The sequence below is a fragment of the Nelumbo nucifera genome, chromosome 1, assembly GCF_055504915.1.
Source record: "Nelumbo nucifera cultivar China Antique chromosome 1, China Antique-T2T, whole genome shotgun sequence".
Taxonomy (NCBI): Eukaryota; Viridiplantae; Streptophyta; class Magnoliopsida; order Proteales; family Nelumbonaceae; genus Nelumbo; species Nelumbo nucifera.
The window spans coordinates 208,807,102-208,827,257 of NC_142649.1; the positions used below are offsets into that span (position 1 = coordinate 208,807,102).

Consider the following 20,156-nt stretch of genomic DNA (forward strand, 5'->3'; position numbering starts at 1 on the left):
TAGAATATCCAAATTCAACTGATTATTCGAATTATCAAAATCCATTTCGATTATTTTGAATGTCGAATTCGTTGACACCCTACTATACGCCCCACGAGCCACGGCCCCAGTCAAGCAGCGACCCATCTATCACTTGGTGGGCTTTTAATCGGACCCAAAAAAAACCCATATCTTTGGGACCCATATTTTCTACCCACGTGTGCGCGTGCGTTATCTGTTGCAACCGATGTGTATTAAAAATTTAAAAAATGGCTGCCTCTCTGTCTCTTTTTAAGTTTTATCGCTCCTTCTGTACTCCCCCTCCAAATTCTACCACAAAACTCTTTTCATCCAACTCCAAAGATTTATCTTCTTTTTTTTTTTTTGTTCTTTTTCTCTCCAGTTTTTATTTTCTCTCTCCTTGGATTTTTTTTTTCTGTATTCCCTTTTTTATGGTGGTTTGCTTCATCTCTGTGGAGATTCTATCAATGAAGTATGTAGTTGGAAGATTCTTCAGACCGCGGCGAATTTTAGCAGATGGAAAACAGGGATGAAACCCCAAAGGTATACCAATCTTCCTCGAATTCTGCAATTCTTTTCTTTTTCCCATGAGCTCATCTCAACCAATTCGAGTGAAAGCTATGTATGTTCTACTTCTAGGGTTTTATCTTTCAGTTTCATGAAGAACGCTGTAGCTTTTTTGCTATTACTGAGAAAGAAGCCAAAGTCGTTTAACATTCTCTTTATTGATTTCAACTATTTTCCTAGTTTCTCAGGTATCCCTTCTCTGCTACGCTAGAATGTTTGGAATATAGGAAACTGATATTTCGGGATTGTTAATGCCACTTTAAACTTTAAATCCAGGCTTTCATATGGGTTTTGCACCATTAGTCCTTATGGCTTGATGTTTGGTTTGGTGTTTCCGTAGCTTAATGCTATGTTTGACCCGGAAAAGTTGAGTAAATTGTAAGATTCAAAAATTGGATGATAAGATTTAAACAATAATTAAGAGAACATTTAAAGGACTGAATGGTAAGATTGATTCTCTTAGGGTTCGTGAATTGTAAATTGTTTCGTGAATCATAAGGTTTTGATAACATTGGTTCCTATTTCATACGTCATGTAAAGGACAATTGTGTATGCCTTGGGTGTTGGCATTTTATAATACAGTACTTACATGGTCATTGTTCAGATATATGCTAGTGCCAAGCCAAGAACCATCTTCCTTAGATTAGGTTTAGCCTACTTAGAAAGCAATGGACTTCATTCATGCTTTTGCAGGTGGCTTTCTAATTCTACTTTCTTCCCTACCACTGACACTGACACCCTGGAAACCATCTATTGTGTCTCATTTCTGGGTTCATTGTAAGATTACTGGTTTTTATTGCCTGCCTAAACATAAGAAGACACCCTGTTTTTCCATACAGATGATTACTTCCTTTGGGGGGCCGAACTTGAGAAGAACTGGGGCAGAACTAGAAGCATTGTTGAAGACTCTTGGCATTTGGGAAGTTCAATTTTAAAATCCTTTCATGTCCTTAGTCTAAACCAGTCTATCCTAATTCAGCCAAAGTCCATTAGCCTAGAACTAGGCCCATTACCATCCATTTCTGGAAACCAGCAATAGAACTGGAATAAATTCTTCATTTTTATCCTATTTTAATAATAAAAGAACTAAAAAAGGAATTACAACAAAGAGGTGATGAGAAATCATAAGCAGCTGCATACACTCAAAATTAGCCCAAACAAATAAACACCACACCATAACACCTTCCCTTAAAACTGATCCTTCCAAACAAAATCCTCTTCTACCCAAAACAATATTGTAATTCCTTGCTAATCAACTACCCCTATCTGATTAGTCTATTAACTTAAAAACCCCTATAGGCTACTACACTATCTCCAGACATACATCATCATCATCATCATCATCATCCGAGCCTTCTCCCAACTATATGGGGTCAACTACATGAATCCTGTTTCACCATGCCCCTAACAGAAGATAAATTCTTTATTTCCCTGTTGATTCTGATCAAATTTGGATCATTGGATAAGAGACTTATAGGGCTTCAAAACATGACCATTGACCAATTTCCAAAAGAAGGTAGTTGAATAATCATTGAGGCACATCTACAATGGCTTGCAAACAGAAGGTTTTTCTCATAAAATTATTGATTATCAAATGGAGTTTCCACCACCACGGCACTACCACCAAATGTCTCTACAAATGCTTCAAAATGGTTGTTCTGTTGTAATTTCAATAATTTTCTGAAAAATGAAAAGGACATTCCTATTTTGGTTTTATATTGAGATTTCTGCATAATGGTGATTTAATATAGAGCATTGATTTCTAGATTGATCAAGAGATTGTTAAAGTATTTCTCAAGATTAGGAGTTCTAAAGGGACAAGTGGAGCCCTGGGGGATTGGAATACTTTTAATGGATTTTTTGTGGTTGGTATACACTCACATTTAACGGATTATTCTAGAAAAGGTTTGAACTCTTACTTTAAGGCAAGGGTAATGGCTGAGGTGGTCTGACGATGGTGATATGCATGTTTATGCTCTTTTACTTACTTTACATGATTGATTGGAAACCATGATGTCATCACTTGTTGTCTGCCAAATAATCAATCAAGAAGCCTTTTGATTGAAATCAATCAGCGCTCCCAATCAGTGGGCAAACAATTTATCAATCCCTGCACCCTAGATAGAAGGCTTAGGAGGCTCATCAGCAAAAAGTTGTATGGTTTTGGCAGATCTGCCCTTTTGAGGGGTGGGTGACCTGGACCTAAGGAACAACCTGTGAACCCTCTTGAGTTATCCCTATCCGTTGTGTGTGTTTTTAATTTTTTTTTTTTGCGTAAATAATTGTGTTTTATTTGTATTAAACCCTTGTAGAAGTAAATTTAACCCCTTGATGATCACATAAGATACTTAGGAGATCTTCCGAGCCAAGTAACTGACACGAGTTTGGATGACTAAAACCTTCCTATCTGGAGAGCTTCAGGACTTTTCCTCATAATCTTTTTTTAGCTCCTTGAAAGAATGTAATAGAGTGGATGGTTGCAGTTACCTGACAAAGTCAAACTTACCATACAGTATCTTCTAGGCAGGGTTAGTTTAATGATGTATCTACTGTGTTTTATACGGTTCAATTCCATTCTAAATGACTCGACTTTATATCTCCACTAACATTGAAATTTCCTTAATGTAAACATTATCTACCTCAAGGATTATTACAAAATTTTGGAGGTTGACTACGATGCAACAGATGAGAATATCAGATTAAATTATCGAAGACTTGCTCTGGTTAGTAATATTTATTTTCTGATTTGCTCTTCAAATCATGGTTTTCTATTGCTTGACCTCAAATATCTGTTCTTTAAATGCTTTGGGTGACTTTCAAGGGAAATTTACATGGTATCTTGTCTTTCTCCAGAAGTGGCATCCTGACAAACACAAGGGTGATAATGCTGTTACCGCAAAGTTCCAAGAGATAAATGAAGCATACACAGGTAGTTCTCTTAAATCCTAGTGGACTTAGATAATGGCTAATTGTTTATGAGATGATTGATGGCCTTTCTGGCATGTAGCTACAAGTTAAGCTAGGCTACTTATGCTTGTGTTCTTGAATTGTGCCCCCCTCCACCCCCACCCCTACCCCCACCACCATGCAATGCTTTACTTGGAGCCGACCTAGGCGTCAATTCAAACTACTTAGTGGGTGAGCTGTGGGTGTGAGTGAGCCTCGAAAGGAACATGGATACACCCAGTTGCTTGGCTTTTTTAATTATCTTTTATTATTATTATTATTATTATTATGATTATTTTTAGTATTACATACTATACTTTACAGGGGAATTGGGGTGGGGCAAATCAGTGTGCACATGAGGCCCATTGGCCATACCACTGAGAGCCTGCAGTTAACCCGCATCTACAAATTGGAGGGGGTGCCAAGTGACCAACTTGACTACATGATCATTAGCCAGAGTGACAGAAATAATGATAAAAGCTATGATGACCAAATAATAATTGATAATTTGTTCCCCTGGAAGGTAAAACAGGAGGAACTAATTCATCATATGTATCATGTACTTTCAAGTTTGGCATCAATTTGGAAGTAATTAGATTCTTATAGTAACATAAATATTCTGTAATTCTGATTCCTCATTTGTGCAGTAAAGAAGAAAACCCATTAATTTGTTGGATGTTCACTTTTTTCAGTATTGAGTGATCCAGCCAAACGACTTGACTATGATCTGACTGGAAACTATGAGATTGATAAATTCACATTGCGGGTAAGAGGTCTTGCATATTATAATCATTACTTTTTTTCTTCTTCTTCTTGGGGCTACATAACAGGGGTAGTGATAGGAATCGATCAGCACTCTTGAAGACTTACTCTAGAAAGAAGAAGGCCTTACAACAGGTCCTGATATGGCATAGTGATGGTACTTGGGATTTGGACTGAATTGAACACCAAGGGTATTTTTGTCATTTTATATTTTTCTGTAGGGTCCAATGATGGGGTTTAATTTGTCTAGTTATAGTTTGTTTATGTTTAAAATTTCAGAGTCATTGCATAAGTAGGATTATAGTTATTGAGTCTTTGAATTGAAATAGGATATGACAGCTTAGTTTGAGTCCTACTAGGATTATTGAGTCTTATAGTTTGACTCCTAAGACTATTATGAGTCTAACAGTTTGACTCCTAGGATTATTATGAGTTTAGAGTCTATAAATATGTGTGGACGTTTTATATTGATTTTTCTTCATCTTATGCTAGTTATGGTGAGTGATTCCCGTGCCCTAGTGTGATTGTAGGCACCCTGTGAGTGATTCCAGGCATTTTTTCTCTTCTTTCTCTCCTTATTTTCTCTCTTATTCCTTCAAGATGCCATTACAGCCATCAACAACCATAAAACTCTGATCAAGAAGATCATTCAACATTCTCTAAGGATTAGAACTGAGCTGGTCCTACATCAGTTGGTATCAGAGCCAAGGTTATAAGCTGTTATCATAATGGCTACACGTAGTGGCAAGCAGTACAGGGGTCGGCTGGTTGATACATAAAGAGATTCATTGATTTCTACCCTTTACAAGAGGGTTGAAATCCTTGAAGCACAAGTAAAAGAACTTCAAGAAGATAAAGAAGAAGAAATCTAGCAAGCAGCACCTCTAATCAATGAAAGGGATGGAGGACGAAACAACGGATCAGTCCATGAAGATGAAGGATCTGTTAATCTAAGAGGATGACAAAGAGCTGCAAACTGCACAAGGGTACCACTTGCACAAGCTAATCGAACCCGAAATACCCATCAAGGAATTGATCAAGAAGCATCACTCACAAATTTATTTGATGAGATGATGGAACAAGCTGAACATGGTGGTTATTGCAGATGATATAACCAAGAAGGTAAAGGTGGATGTTTCTGATTCCAATGGAGATTTAGACCCCCAATCTTTTTCGGATTAGCTGGCTGCACTAGAGGAATATTTTGACTGGAATGACATGACTGATGATCGGAGGATCAGATTTGCACGTATGAAGCTTGGTGGTTATGCTGAAGTATGGTGGAGAAGCATGGAGTGACGATTGGAGAATAGAGGTGATGGTTCTATTTCTACATGGTCAGAAATGAAGAAACATTGTACCTCCCAATGGACTTCCAAGATGACTTATATGAGGAATTGACTAACCTCAAGCAAGGTATGCTATCTGTAGTTGAATACATGCGTAAATTTGGTGAATTATCTATTGGATATTCTTGACAGTATGGCCGGCCAGAAATAAGAGGATGAGAAGAAGAGAAGAGAAGAGAGGAGGGAAGAAAGAAGGGTTTTGCAATGTAACAGTGTTGGCGGTGCCAACCTTTATTTTAATATATATAGGGCGGCAGAAGTAACAAGGGAAAAGACCCTTGTGCCCCTGAGTACAATAACAGACATAACAGAAAGAAAAAAACGAAATAAAAAACACTTTAATAAGCCAAATAGGCCCTAACATCAGTAACTAAATTATTTTAACATTATTTTAACACTCCCCCTCAAGTTGGAGCATAGATGTCAATCATGCCCAACTTGTCACACAAATCTTTGTGCTGCACATGATGGAGACCTTTGGTGAAGATATCTGCAAGTTGTTCTTCTAAGTTGACATATGGTGTACACACTTCTCCACTTTCAAGTTTCTCTCTAATAAAATGCTTGTCCACTTCAATGTGTTTTGTCCTATCATGCAGAACTGGATTAGCAGCAATATTGATGGCAGCCTTATTGTCGCAGTAGAGTGACATAGGATTGCTTATTGCGAAACCCAGTTCACCTAACAGATTTCTTATCCACATGATTTCCGCAACTCTATGAGCCATTGCTCTATACTCTGCTTCAACACTGGATCTAGCCACCACACTTTGTTTTTTGCTTCTCCATGTGACAAGGTTTCCTCCTACAAAGGCACAATACCCACTGGTAGACTTTCGGTCATTGACTGCTTCTGCCCAATCTGCATCAGTATATACTTCCACTTTTAAGTGACTGTGTTTCTGGAACAACAAACCAGCTCCAGGAAACTTCTTGAGATATCTCAAGATCCTCTCTATAGCCTCAAAGTGAGTTGTCTTAGGGCTGTGTAGAATTGACTAAGGACACCCACTGCATAGGCAATATTAGGCCTGATCATAGACAAATACAAAAGTCTCCCCACGAGTCTTTGGAACATCTTTACATCTTTCAAAAACTCTCCCTGATTGTATCCCAGATGGTGATTAGGTTCAATAGGTGAATCAAATGGTTTTACCCCCAACTTGCCTGTATCTTCTAGTAGATCTAGTACATACTTCCGTTGGGAAATAAAGATGCCCTTGTGAGAGCGGGCAACTTCAATACCAAGGAAGTATCGTGAAGAGCCTAGATCCTTCACCTCAAATTTAGTGGCTAAGAATTTTTTCAGTCTCCGGATTTCAGCCTCCCAATCTCCTGTGATCACTATGTCATCCACATACACAATAAGGGTTGCAATTTTACCTTCACCTCTTTTCACAAATAGAGTATGATCTGACTGGCATTGTTTGAACCCCATCTGTTGAACTGCTAAATGAAACTTACTGAACCAAGACCGAGGTGATTGTTTCAACCCATATAGAGATTTTTTTAACCTGCACACCTTTTGTTCACTGCCTTTGGCACAAAACCCTGGGGGTTGAGTCATGTACACTTCCTCTTCCAAGTCACCATTCAAGAAAGCATTTTTTGATGTCCAATTGGTGAAGATCCCAGTCAAGATTTGCTGCCAAGGAAAGAAGAATCCTAATAGAGTTCATCTTGGCTACTGGAGCAAAAGTCTCTGCATAGTCCACTCCATATACCTATGTGAAGCCTCTTGCTACCAGTCTAGCCTTGTACCTTTCAACAGTTCCATCAGCCTTGTGTTTCACTGTGAATACCCACTTGCACCCCACTGGTTCGTTCCCTTCAGGAAGGTCTACCAATTCCCAAGTGCCATTTTTGTGTAAAGCATCAATTTCTTCCTGCATTGCATCTGTCCATTCAGGTTTTGACAAAGCTTCTGCCACAGTCTTAGGAACGGGGACACTATCCACAGATGAGAGAAATGCACGGTATGAAGGCGAAACATGCTCATAGGACACAAAATTAGAGATAGGATGATTAGTGGTACAAGACCTAACACCCTTCCTCTTAGCAATAGGAATATTAAGATCATTGGTGACAGGTGAATCAACATTTAAAGGGGCAAATATATCAATGGGAGCAAGAGTACTTGGCTGATGAGACGGATCTGCCTCGGGTGAATTCGATGATGTTGATTGCATAGTGTTAGGCACCACGGCTCTTGAACTCTACTGGCTCTTATGGTGACGATGAAAAACCTGGAATGGAGGAGGATCAGGTAAAGGAGGTAGTTGAATTTGAGTTGTCCCCTGTTTCTCCTCAACCCTACTCTCCCCCTGTGGAGAAACCGAGAAAAAAGGTTGATTCTCAAAGAATGAGACATCAATGGAAACATAGTACTTGCGAGCAATGGGATCATAGCAACGATTCCCCTTTTGAGATAAAGGGTAGCCAAGAAAAACACAAGGAGTAGCCCGAGGATCAAGCTTACCACGAGTAGGGGACAGGTTATGGACAAAACAACGACACCCAAAAACACGCATCGAAATAGTGGATAGCGGGGCTATAGGGAACAAGAGCTGATGTGGGGCCTTATACTCTAGTAGCCGAGAGGGCATGCGATTGATGATATATGTCGCACACAAGACTGCATCCATCCAGAACTGTTTTGGTACACATATGAATCAACAAGCCACGAGCGACTTCGAGAAGGTGACGATTCTTCCGTTCAACCACACCATTTTGTTGGGGTGTCCTGGCATAAGAGCTTCGCTGAAGTGACCCACTCGAAGCAAAAAACTTCGTGAGATCACTATGGAAATATTCCTTGGCATTGTCTGACTGGAAGATATGGATTTCCATTTGGATCTGAGTGAACACCATGCGTTGAAAATCTTTCACAATTTGTGGCACTTCATCTCGAGATCGCATAGGGTAAACCCAAGTGTATCTAGAATAATCATCAATCAAAGTAATGAAGTACTTATAGCCAGCTGCAGTAGGTAGAGTAACAGGGCCCCAAACATCAGAATAAACAATATGAAATGGAAATTCAGATCTTTTATTTCGTAAAGGTAAAGAACTTCTACAACGCTTACTCAACTGACAAGTTTGACACTGTAACTGACTCACTGACAAGGACTCAAACAACTTTGGAAACATAACTTTTAACGACTCAAAAGAAAGATGACCTAAACGACTATGCCATAAATAGGCTTGATTCTCACTTGACGAACTTGTGGACTCTGTCGCCGCTAGACCAGCATTATTCTCCAACACGTAGAGACCATCCACCATGCTTCCTCTACCAATCGTCTTCCCCGAGGTCAAATCCTGAAACACACATGAAGACGGAAAAAAAGTGACTGAGCAGTTCAAGGAGTGAGTCATACTACTAATAGACAACAAATTAATAGGTAATTTCGGAACGTGCAGTACATTAGGAAGAGTAAGGCCAAGTGGGAGAGGTATGGTGCCTCGACCAGCTATGGTAGAAAAAGAACCATTAGCCAGTCTTACCTTATCTTTCCCAGAGAGATGGTTATATGTCTGAAACAAATTAGACTTACCGGTCATGTGATTTGAGGCTCCGGAGTCAATAATCCAAGGAGAATCAATAGTATGAGATGACACATGGAAGACTGTGGCATTACCTGATGTAGACGCAAACGAGGTAGAGGGAAGGAGTTGATAATATCTTCTTTAGGGTCAGAACTGGGATGTCTCTCCTGAGTTACCGAAGGACTAGTCTCTGTCGATGCCATATTAGCTGAGTTATACCTTTTTTGATTCTGCTGGCCTGGTTTGTTGCCCTGATCAGGTGCTGACTTCTTACCCAAATCCTATGCCCATTTAGGTTTTCCGTGGAGATCCCAACATGTATCTTTCATGTGTCGTGTCTTCTGGCAGTGAGTACACCAAAGCTTGCTCTTATCATCTGATTTTTTTCTGAGTGTCATCCTTTTTAAAACCACCTCCGACATTTGTATCTGAATTTCCCCGGACAGCTAGGGCAACTGACTCCCTTTCTACACCGTTCATCACACTTCTTCTGCTTTCTTCTGACTGCACCAAGGCATACACCTCCTCAACTGATGGCAAGTCTTTACTACCCAAGATCTGCACCCTGATGGACTCATACGACGGATTCAGCCCTAGGAGGAAGGCAAACACTCGTTACTGAGATACAAGTGACTTATAGGCATTTGCATCTTCATCACACTTCCAATTCACATTCTGATAGTGATCAAGTTCTTTCCATATTGGTGTCAAATCAGAATAGTACATTGAGAGACTCCTCTCCCCTTGCTTGCAAGTAGAGGATTCAGCTTGCAGTTGATATATCTTGGCATAGTGTCTTTGCTTTGAATAGGTGGACATTGCTTGTTCCCATATCTCACAAGCAGTTTCAGCCCACATAAAAGTCTTCCTTACTTGTGGCAACATTGAAACCAAGAGCCAAGACATCACCATACTATTCTCTTAGTTCCACCTATCATGCTCAGCACTTCCATACTTCGGTTCCTTCACTCTCCCATTGATGTATCCTATTTTCCCCCTAGCAGTGATGTAGAGTTTTATCAAGGTAATTTAGACCATCAAAGGGAATAACAACCATGGGAAAGCTCATATCCATTCCCCTACTCACTCCATTGTGGCTCCCTGAAATCTCTGAAGTAGTAGAATTCTCAGTCGACATGGTCAAGCAGTTAATCAGTCCCAAACACCGGACTTAGGACCCCTCCTTACTCCACAAAACAATGCTCCACTCAGTTCACACCCACACACTTGGGTTTAACAACCAGGCTGAGCACAAACAGTACCAAATTCTGGACAAAACAGAGGTAATATTCGGTAGATTTCAGACCGGTATAGTTTTAATAGTCCTAACCTACCAGAATTCCAGAATGTCTTAACAACTACTAATCAGCAGGAGAGATCCTTCGTACTTATAGTCAAATCAAACCATTGAGAAGACAGGTCATCCTTGACCTACAGTTGTCTTAACACATGAACAGGATCACACGATCCAAAAAAACAGGGGGTACACAGGTTCGATAACATTCAGCCACCCAGTTGTAGCTGTTTTTTCAGTCCAGAATCAGATTTCTGTTCCGCCCAGGTTTTGCTAGTCTGTTCGATCTGTCCTCTCAGTAGGGTTGTTCGATCTGCTCTCTTTAATCAGTATTCCCGCTCTGATACCATCTTGACAGTATGGCCGGCCAGAAATAAGAGGATGAGAAGAGAAGAGAAGAGGAGAAGAAGAGAAGAGAAGAGAGGAGGGAAGAAAGAAGGGTTTTGCAATGTAACAGTGCTGGCGGCGCCATCCTTTATTTTAATATATATAGAGCGGCAGAAATAACAAGGGAAAAGACCCTTGTGCCCCTGAGTACAATAACAAACATAACAGAAAGAAAAAACGAAATAAAAAACACTTTAATCAGCCAAACAGGCCCTAACATCAGCAACTAAATTATTTTAACAGATATGATACTATTGAAAGTGAGGGGCAAAAGTTGGCTCGATTCAAGAATGGACTAAGGGCTGAAATCAAGAAAGAGATTATAGCTACTCGAGTCTTTGACTTGGAGGATGCCTACCAAGTTGCTGTCAAAATTGAGAAGAGTTTAGATCAAACAAATACAAGGCAATTTGTATCACAAGCCGGGGAGTATGCAGCTCATAAGCAAGCTGATGGGGGAAAGACTTCTAGGCCAGCATATTCTAATGCCATCTCTAATAAGTTTAGTGAGTCTAGACCTTATCAAGGGGCTGACTATAAGAGTAAATTAATTGCTAGAGGTGTTACTCACAAAAAGCAGCTTGATACTAGTTGCTTTAGATGTAGAGGAAAAGGGCCATATGGCTTACCAATGTCCTGCTAAAAGCCTTAATATCATTTATAAAGAAAGCATTGAAGTGGTAGGTGACCCAGGTGATGACTTAGCTGAAGAAGAGGATTATTCTTTTTCTGATGATGATGCTTTAGATGAAGACAACAACTATGTTGGTGTAGTTCGGCATATTCTTGCATCCCCAAAGGAAGAACTTGAAGGGATGAGAGATCCATCATATGGATGGCCGAACCCTGCAGGAAGGTTGGGCGAAATTTCAAAAATTTCTCTTTCCCATGTGGGAATCACATTCTCTATTTTAGAAAACTATATTTTCAAGGATCAATCTTGAAACAAACCAGACTAGATCTGAAACAAAAAGGGTAGGAGAGGGATATGCCTGATACAGAGTAACAGTAACTCCCAATGAAGGTGTTCACGCTCAAAGAGAAAACCAAAGACTGCTTCCACCGAAGATGACACGGTGTGAGGTGAAGCAGAATCAGTAGGACGGTTCTAAAGCATGAACATATGATGGAGGGCTGGTGAGCACGACTTCAGATTGCCTCTTCTAGCAAAAGGCAATATCAAGAACCGTTCTTGATCACTCATACTGGTGGAGATCGAACTGGGTAGGGTGGCTAGAGCAGGAAAGAACAAGAGCAAAAGACAGATGTAGTCGAACTGTGTAGTCTTCTCTCTCAATTCAGCAGACTATGAGATGTCATTGGAGGTTCGCCCTGCTCTCCTTTTTATAGCCTTAAAAAGAGGTTCTCCTAATCCCATTAGGAGTTTCCTAATCCAAATCTTATATTTGGATCTGGACTCTCTTTAAGAGATAAGGATAATCCCTTATCTTATCTACAGATAAAGATCAGCCATCCTAATCCAATTAGGAGTTTCCTGATCCAAATCTTTATTTGGATCTGGGCTCTTTGAGTGGATAAGGATAATCCCTTATCCTATCAGCTGATCCAAATCCCAGAACCGCCCTTTATTTAATTAATCTTATTAAGCCAGTTCGAATGGGCTTTAGGCCCATTAAGTCTATGTGCTCACTTAACCTCTTAACCTACTGCCCAGTTGGCTGTCCTTGTATGGCGTGGGACCCAAACATTGATCTACACATCAGCCACATGGGTTCAACCCAGCCTTTGTTACAAGGCCTAGCTGAATTCACTGTAGGAGACAGTGAACCCCTGAGTCCATCACCATGGGCTTTTAACGGGCCCGACATTTACATTAAATGGTCCTTGGGTCCAGCCACCTTATGAAAACCCAAGGACTATGGGCAGATGCAAGATTAGCCCATCAGGTATTACCCTCAATGGTCTTACACTTAACCTCTCAGCCCATAATGATGAAATACTGCTCGACAAGAGAGGATCTCTCCCTCGGTTGCAAGGAACAATGCTGCACTCTCTACTCACATGGATCCCGGGAATTAAAACCTTTTGCAAACATTTTGAAACTATATATATCTTTATATAAATATATTTTGCAAAAACAAATTTCAGTGGTTGAAATTAACTGTCGGCAGTTTAGTTTTCCATCAGAGAGTGCATACCCGATCATTCACTTTGTCCGATAAAGGGGCTGATCCTGTCACTATGATAACCTACTCAGATGAATTCTCGGACTGTCCCAACATACCCAGGTTTTGACCCCTTCTAAGGATCTCACTGATTGGCACATCAAAGACAGCCCAATCCGACACCTAGTGCAGTACCATAATCGAGTCTAGGGTTAGGTGTAACCTTCCAGTTTTGCCCATCTATCTCCAAGGTCCAAGGCAATACTGGAATTTTGGTCCGGTTCAGGGTTTCAAGAAAATCCACACTGCATGTACCTTAGGTCTCACCCTGGCAGCTGAGACAAGCCACCCCAAGCAACTTGGTGGCACATCAGTGTCAGCCTTGGCAGGATAAATCTCCCCAGATCTATCCAACGACTGTGAAGATTCTAAACTAACACGAGTCTCATTAAGTATCCAGTTTAAGGGTATTACACAGAAACACACCACAATGACATGAATCAATTATGTACTTTATTCATTTACAATAAATGTCAAAAAGGTACATCAATTTGATTGGAGCTAAAGGGCATAACTGTCTAACAACTCCCACTTCCACTTAGGTCTAATCGGGTACAAGCCGGAGTCTCATACTTTCCACATGTTTCTCAAACACTTTCTGTGTCAGTGGCTTAGTCAATGAGTTTGCTACATTTTCTGCTGATGCTACCTTCTGAATCAGGACATCCCCTCTTTCAACTATCTCCCGCAGTACGTGGTACTTCCTCTTGATGTGCTTCGACTTCGAGTGGGCTTGTGGCTCCTTAGCCTGAGCAATGTCTCTAGTGTTGTCACACAACAATGGAATGGACGATGTGCTGGATGGAACTACTCCTAATTCCTGAATGAACTTCTTCATCCAAACGACTTCTTTGGCAGCTTCACTTGCGGCAATGTATTCGGCTTCAGTTGTGGAATTTGCGGTGGACCCCTGTTTGCTGCTTTTCCAGCAAATAGCACACGATCCTATCGTGAAGATATAACTAGATGTAGACTTTCTATCATTTGGATCTAATTGGAAATCAGCATCAGTATACCCTTGGATCTGTAGTGAACTACCATCGAATACCAGACAAAACTCTTTTGTCCTTCGAAGGTATTTTAGTATGTTTTTCACTAGCGGTCCAGTGCTCATTCCTTGGGTTAGATTGGTATCTGCTTACCACACTCACTGCCTGAGAAATGTCAGGACGAGTGCACAACATGGCATACATGATGCTCCCTATGACTGAGGCATAGGGAACCTCTTTCATGCCCTCAATCTCTTCGGGAGTCTTGGGAGACATACTCTTGGAGAGAGTGACTATATGCTTGAAAGGAACATTTCCTTTCTTGGAGTTCTCCATACTGTATCCTATTATCCTCTTCGATCTATCTCCATAGAGTCGAAAACCCAGTATGTAAGAGGCTTCTCCAAGATCTTTCATGGAGAATTGCTGTGAAAGCCACACTTTCACCGTAGTTAACATTCCTACATCATTCCCAATGAGTAGAATGTCATCTACATACAGAACCAAGAACGTAACCTTATCACTACTGTTTTTTTTGTAGACATAGGGTTCATCCGGAATTTGCTCAAAGTCAAACTGTTTGACGGTAGAGTCAAACCGGATGCTCCAACTCCTAGAAGCTTGCTTAAGTCCATATATGGATCGGTTGAGTTTACATACCATGTGTTCTTGACCTGTAGCTATGAAACCTTGCGGTTGTTGCATATAGATATCTTTAGTAAGATCTCCATTCAGGAACGCAGTTTTGACATCCATTTGCCAAATCTCATAGTTATTGTATGCTGCTACAGCTAGCAGGATCCTAATGGATTTAAGCATGGCCACGGGCGAGAAGGTTTTCTCATAATCGATTCCTTTTTTCTGAGTGTACTCTTTCGCTACAAGACGAGCCTTGTAGGTCTCAACTTTACCATCGGGGCCCTTTCTCCTCTTATAGATCCATTTGCAACCAATTGCCTTTACCCTAGGGGGCGGATCTACAAGAGTCCAAACTCCATTGGTATCCATTGAGTCCATCTCAGCTCTCATGGCATCTACCAACTTCAAGGAATCTATGTCCAACATAGCTTCCGTATAAGTCACGGGATCCTCCTCACTGGTCGTGGCTTCCACCAAGTAACTTTCTTGGTCATAGCCAAAACGAACTGGAGGCCTGGAAACCCGAGTAGATATCATAGGTTGGTTATTTTCTAGAGCTGGTGGGACATCTCCCACTACCCCTGGGCTCTCCTCATCAAGAACAACTTCCTGATGATGATTATCCAAGATGTAATCTTCTAAGAAGTGGGCATTTCGAATACAAAACACTTTTTGCTCTTTTGGATCATAGAATAAGTAACCCACAAAGCCTTTGGGGTAACCTATAAATAGGCAATGACTGGTCTTGGATTCCAATTTGTCAGCACTAGTTCTTTTAACATGTGCCGAACAACCCCAAATTTTCAAGTGTCTCACACTTGGTTTTTTGCCGGTCCAAAGATCATAGAGTCTTCGGAACGGATTTGGTTGGAACTCGGTTCAGCACGTATATCGCAGTCTCAAATGCATAACCCCAAAAGGATGTGGATAGCTCTGAGTGTACGAGAAGTGATCGGACCATATCCAATAAAGTCTGGTTCCTCCTGTCTGACACACTGTTTAACTGTGGTGTAGAAGGAGGAGCTAGTTGTGATACTATTCCATTGTTCTTTAAGTAGTCATTGAATTTGTCAGAGAGATACTCGCCACCTCGATCTGATCGAAGGGTCTTAATTTCTCTCCCTAACTGTTTCTCGACCTCTTGTTTGAATTCTTTGAACTTTTCAAAAGATTCAGACTTATGTCTCATTAGGTACACGTAACTATACTGTGAGTAATCATCGGTAAAAGTTATGAAATAAACATGCTGGTTACGTGTCCCAACATTCGACTTCGGGTGGGCTCGTGGCTCCTTAGCCTGAGCAATGGCTCCAGTGTTGTCACACAACAATGAAATGGGTGATGTGCTGGATGGAACTACTCCCAATTCGTGAATGAACTTCTTCATCTATACGGCTTCTTTGGCAACTTCATTTGCGGCAATGTATTCGGCTTCGGTTGTGGAATCCGCTGTGGACCCCTATTTGCTACTTTTCTAGCAAACAACACACGATACTATCATGAAAACGTAATTAGATGTAGACTTTCTATCATCTGGATCTAACTGGAAGTCGGCATCAGTATACCCCTGGATTTGTAGTGAACTACAATTGAATACCAGAAAAAACAACCCACATTGCATGTACTTCTGGTCTCACCCTGGCAACTGAGACAAGCCACCCCAACCAACTTGGCGGCACATCAGTGTCAGCCTTGGCAGGATAAATCTCCCTAGATCTATCCAACGACTATGAAGATTCTAAACTAACACGAGTCTCATTAAGTGTTCAGTTTAAGGGTATTACACAGAAACACACCACAATGACATGAATCAAGTATGTACTTTATTCATTTACAATAAATGTCAAAAAGGTACATCAATCTGATTGAAGCTAAAGGGCATAACTGTCCAACAGAACTCAAGGAAGATTGGCTTCGTACAGCAATATTTCAAATTATAGTAAATAGTGGAGACAAGTATTGTAAGCTTATCATAGATGGTGGCAGTAGTATGAATGGGATTTCTGAAGTCATTATGGATCGGCTAAAGTTGACACCACAACCACATCCACAACCATACAAGATTGCTTGGGTTGATAAGGCAACTGTTGTAAGGTTTATTTAATTGTTACTTTATAGCTGCTGTTAGTAGGCTGACTTCTTAGGATACTGTCAGTTAGTTACTTATCTTTTTTTCTTATTATTTTTGGTTCTAGGGTGTGCCGCCAGGGGCATACTTGTAATTTCTATTCCTTTATTAAGTTAATATAAATAGAAGACTGGCGGCGGCCAGTAGGATCTTTTTCCTCTCAATCGTAACTCTCTTTTTCTTGTCTTTGTCTCTCTCCCACTCTCCATGAATCATTACATGGTATCAGAGCAGGTTTTCTGGATTGTAAAAGACCTACGATCCCTCCTGTTTTGAGCAAGGTTTCCTTCTTTAAAAATTTTGGACGTGGAAGACAGGGAAACCCTAGTAGGTTATTGGCGAAAACCCTAGCAGTTTTCTGGCGGCAATTTCTGTGTTTTTTCCTTGGTCGTAATACCAAGAAAACTCTAGTCGGAGAAGGGCGATGCTGGCACAGACTCCCTCTGTTCGATGCTGTGAAGTCGAGTTCAGGTTAGCACCTTCGTACAAGTGCTGAACAGGTGTGTTTTTTGTTTCAATCTTCTTTGGCCGATGATGTGTAGGGTTCATTCCTTGGTTATATAGATATTTGTTTGGATGTTGGATTGTTAGACTGTATGAACTACAGTCAGACTGATAGTAATGTCTGCCTTGGTTGTGTTGAACTGATTATCGGGCTGGTTTAATGACTGGTTGTGTTGACTGAACCTTCTTAGAGTTGTTTTTCAGCAGTGTTTTTTGTTCTTTTGCTCACATCCTAGAAGTAAATTCCTTGAGGGTTGGTATTCTGTTTGTGGCTGCTATGTAGTTGGGTGGTGTTTGGACTGTTTTTCAGTAGTATCCGATGGCAAATTATGAATCAACTTCAGGGGTTACACCAACCCGCAGCACAACGGGTATGGGAGGTGAAAACATGGTTTTTCCCATGCCAATTACCCCTTTAAACGGTCTGAACTACCTGGAGTGGGCTAAGAGCGTAAAACTCTATGTAACGGCAAGGGGTAAAGCTGGTTACATTAATGGAAGGGTGAAAGAACCCAAGGGTGAGACAACTGAACATGATAGGTGGGACCAAGAAAACAGTATGGTGATGTCTTGGCTCCTCGCAGCCATGGAACCTGATGTGAAGAACTTTATGTGGGCAGACACCGCTAGTGAGATCTGGGAACAGGCCAAAACTACCTATTCTGAGCAAAGGCATTATGCCAAGGTTTACCAGTTACAAGCTGAATCTTCAACATGTAAATAGGGAAACCATAGTTTGTCTTCATATTATTCAGCCCTTACCTCCATATGGAAAGAATTGGATCATTATTAGGCTATAGAGTGGAAACATGATGATGATGCTAAGGCCTACAGGAAGCTGGTCTCTCAGCAACGTGTGTTTGCCTTCTTGTTGGGACTGAACCCTGCATATGAACCTTTGAGGGTACAGATCCTAGGAAGCAAAGAGTTGCCTACGATTCATGAGGTATACTCCCTTGTTCAATCGGAAGAAAGCAGGCGGAATGTAATGGTTACAGCTGAGGGGGAGCAACAAGTTGCTTTAGCTGCAATGAATAATAACTCCATAGGGAAGAAAAGTGACACTAAGAAGATTGATGATAAAGATAAGTTGTTCTATTCCCATTGTCGGCATTCACGACATACACGTGACACGTGTTGGGACATCCACGGGAAACCCAAGTGGGCAGTGAAGAATCAAGAACAGGGTAAAGGTCAAGGTCAGAAGAAAATGAACACAGCACATGTGGCAACCCAAGATACTCAGGTTGCCGGTAGTACCTGGGACACCCTAATAAGTCTGACCCCAAGGAAGATATAATAAATTCCTTCAGAGAGCACCTGGAATCTTATGGTAGGGCTTTGCGACAAATGGACAACTCAGTCACTGGTACTCCTTCTACTTCATTTGCATCTACTTCAGGTAATACGACTTCTGCATTCCATGTCACTCCCACGGATTCCCCTTGGATCATTGACTCAGGGGCCTCCAATCACATGATTGGTAAGCTGAACTTGTTTCAGTTTTATAGCCTTTTGTCAGGAAGGGATAGAGTGAGACTTGCAGATGGTTCTTTTTCCTCCATTGTAGGCCAATGATCAATATCTCTTCCCCATGGCCTTAACCTGAATTGTGTATTGCATATCCCTCAACTTCCTATAAATTTGCTTTCAATTAGTAGCATTACAAGCTCTTCGCACTGTAGTGTGACTTTTTTTGCTGACTCGTGTTTTTCAGGACCTAACTTCTGGGAGGACAATTGGTAGAGGAAGCCTAGTGGATGGTCTCTACATTCTCGACAACAAAGCTGGTCTCTCGGTGTCATCCTCAGAGTCACATAGTCAGTCAAATCAGAGTCAAATTTTTTTTATGGCAAAGTCGTTTAGGTCATGCTTCTTTCGAAATAATAAAGTCTTTGTTTCCAGTTTTATTTAAGTCATGTTCAGTGTAAGAGTCCATGTGTCAAACGTGTCAGTTGAGCAAACAATGTAGAACAACTTTTCACTCAAGTAATAAAAGATCAAATGTTCATTTTCATGTTGTGTATTTTGATGTATGGGGGCCTACTAATGTAATCTCTGAGGGCGGATATAAGTACTTTATCACATTGATCGATGATTACTCTCGCTATACATGGGTAATTCCTATGCGTAGTAGAGACGAAGTTCCAAAGATAGTGAAAGACTTCCAGAGGATGGTATTTATGCAGTTCCATGTTGAAATACAGATCTTCCAATCCGATAATGCAAAAGAATACTTCCATGGGGAGCTCAATGAGTTCTTTGCCTCCCACGGATCTATTCATAGGAGCTCATCTGCCAGAACACCACAACAAAATGGTGTTGCAGAAAGGAAAAACAGACACCTCCTTGAGGTAGCTCGCGGGATGATGTTACACATGAATGTTCCAAAAAGGTTTTAGGTGGATGCTATACTTGCAGCTGCTTGTGTCATCAATCGCATGCCCTCCAAAGTGCTGAACTACATGGCCCCTCATCAATTATTTTACCCTTAGTCTCCTTTATTTTCCATCCCCATGAGAGTCTTTGGTTGTCGTGCATTTGTCCATGATTTGTCTCCATCTCGAGGTAAGTTAGACCCTCGGTCCATTCTTGTGTCTTTCTGGGGTATCCCTCCTCTCAAAAAGGGTATCGGTGCTTTGATCCAGTTAGTCGTAAGTTTTTTGTGTCTATGGATGTGTCTTTCTTTGAGTCTGAGCCATTCTTTCCTTCTTCTCCTTAGGGGGAGAGTGGTAGTGTGGAAGAGGAGAAGCAGGTTCAGGTATCTCTTCCTTCTATTCTGGACTTACCTCCCTTCCGTGTCTTCCAACGTACACGTCGTAGAGATTAGCGGTGTGATAGAGATATGGAGCAGCC

The 20,156-nt window shown here is 41.0% G+C and overlaps 1 protein-coding gene across 1 annotated transcript in view; it reads left to right on the plus strand.

Moving 5' to 3' along the window:
* The first annotated feature begins 277 nt into the window (after positions 1-277).
* Positions 278-20,156, plus strand: part of LOC104585614 (Chaperone DnaJ-domain superfamily protein) — a 29,624-nt gene continuing 9,745 nt past the window's right edge. The window contains exons 1-4 of the mRNA XM_010242548.3: positions 278-543; positions 3,213-3,290; positions 3,421-3,496; positions 4,206-4,279. Coding sequence (XP_010240850.1) covers positions 517-543; positions 3,213-3,290; positions 3,421-3,496; positions 4,206-4,279 — 255 coding nt within the window. The 5' untranslated portion in view covers positions 278-516. The remainder of the gene's footprint in view (positions 544-3,212; positions 3,291-3,420; positions 3,497-4,205; positions 4,280-20,156) is intronic.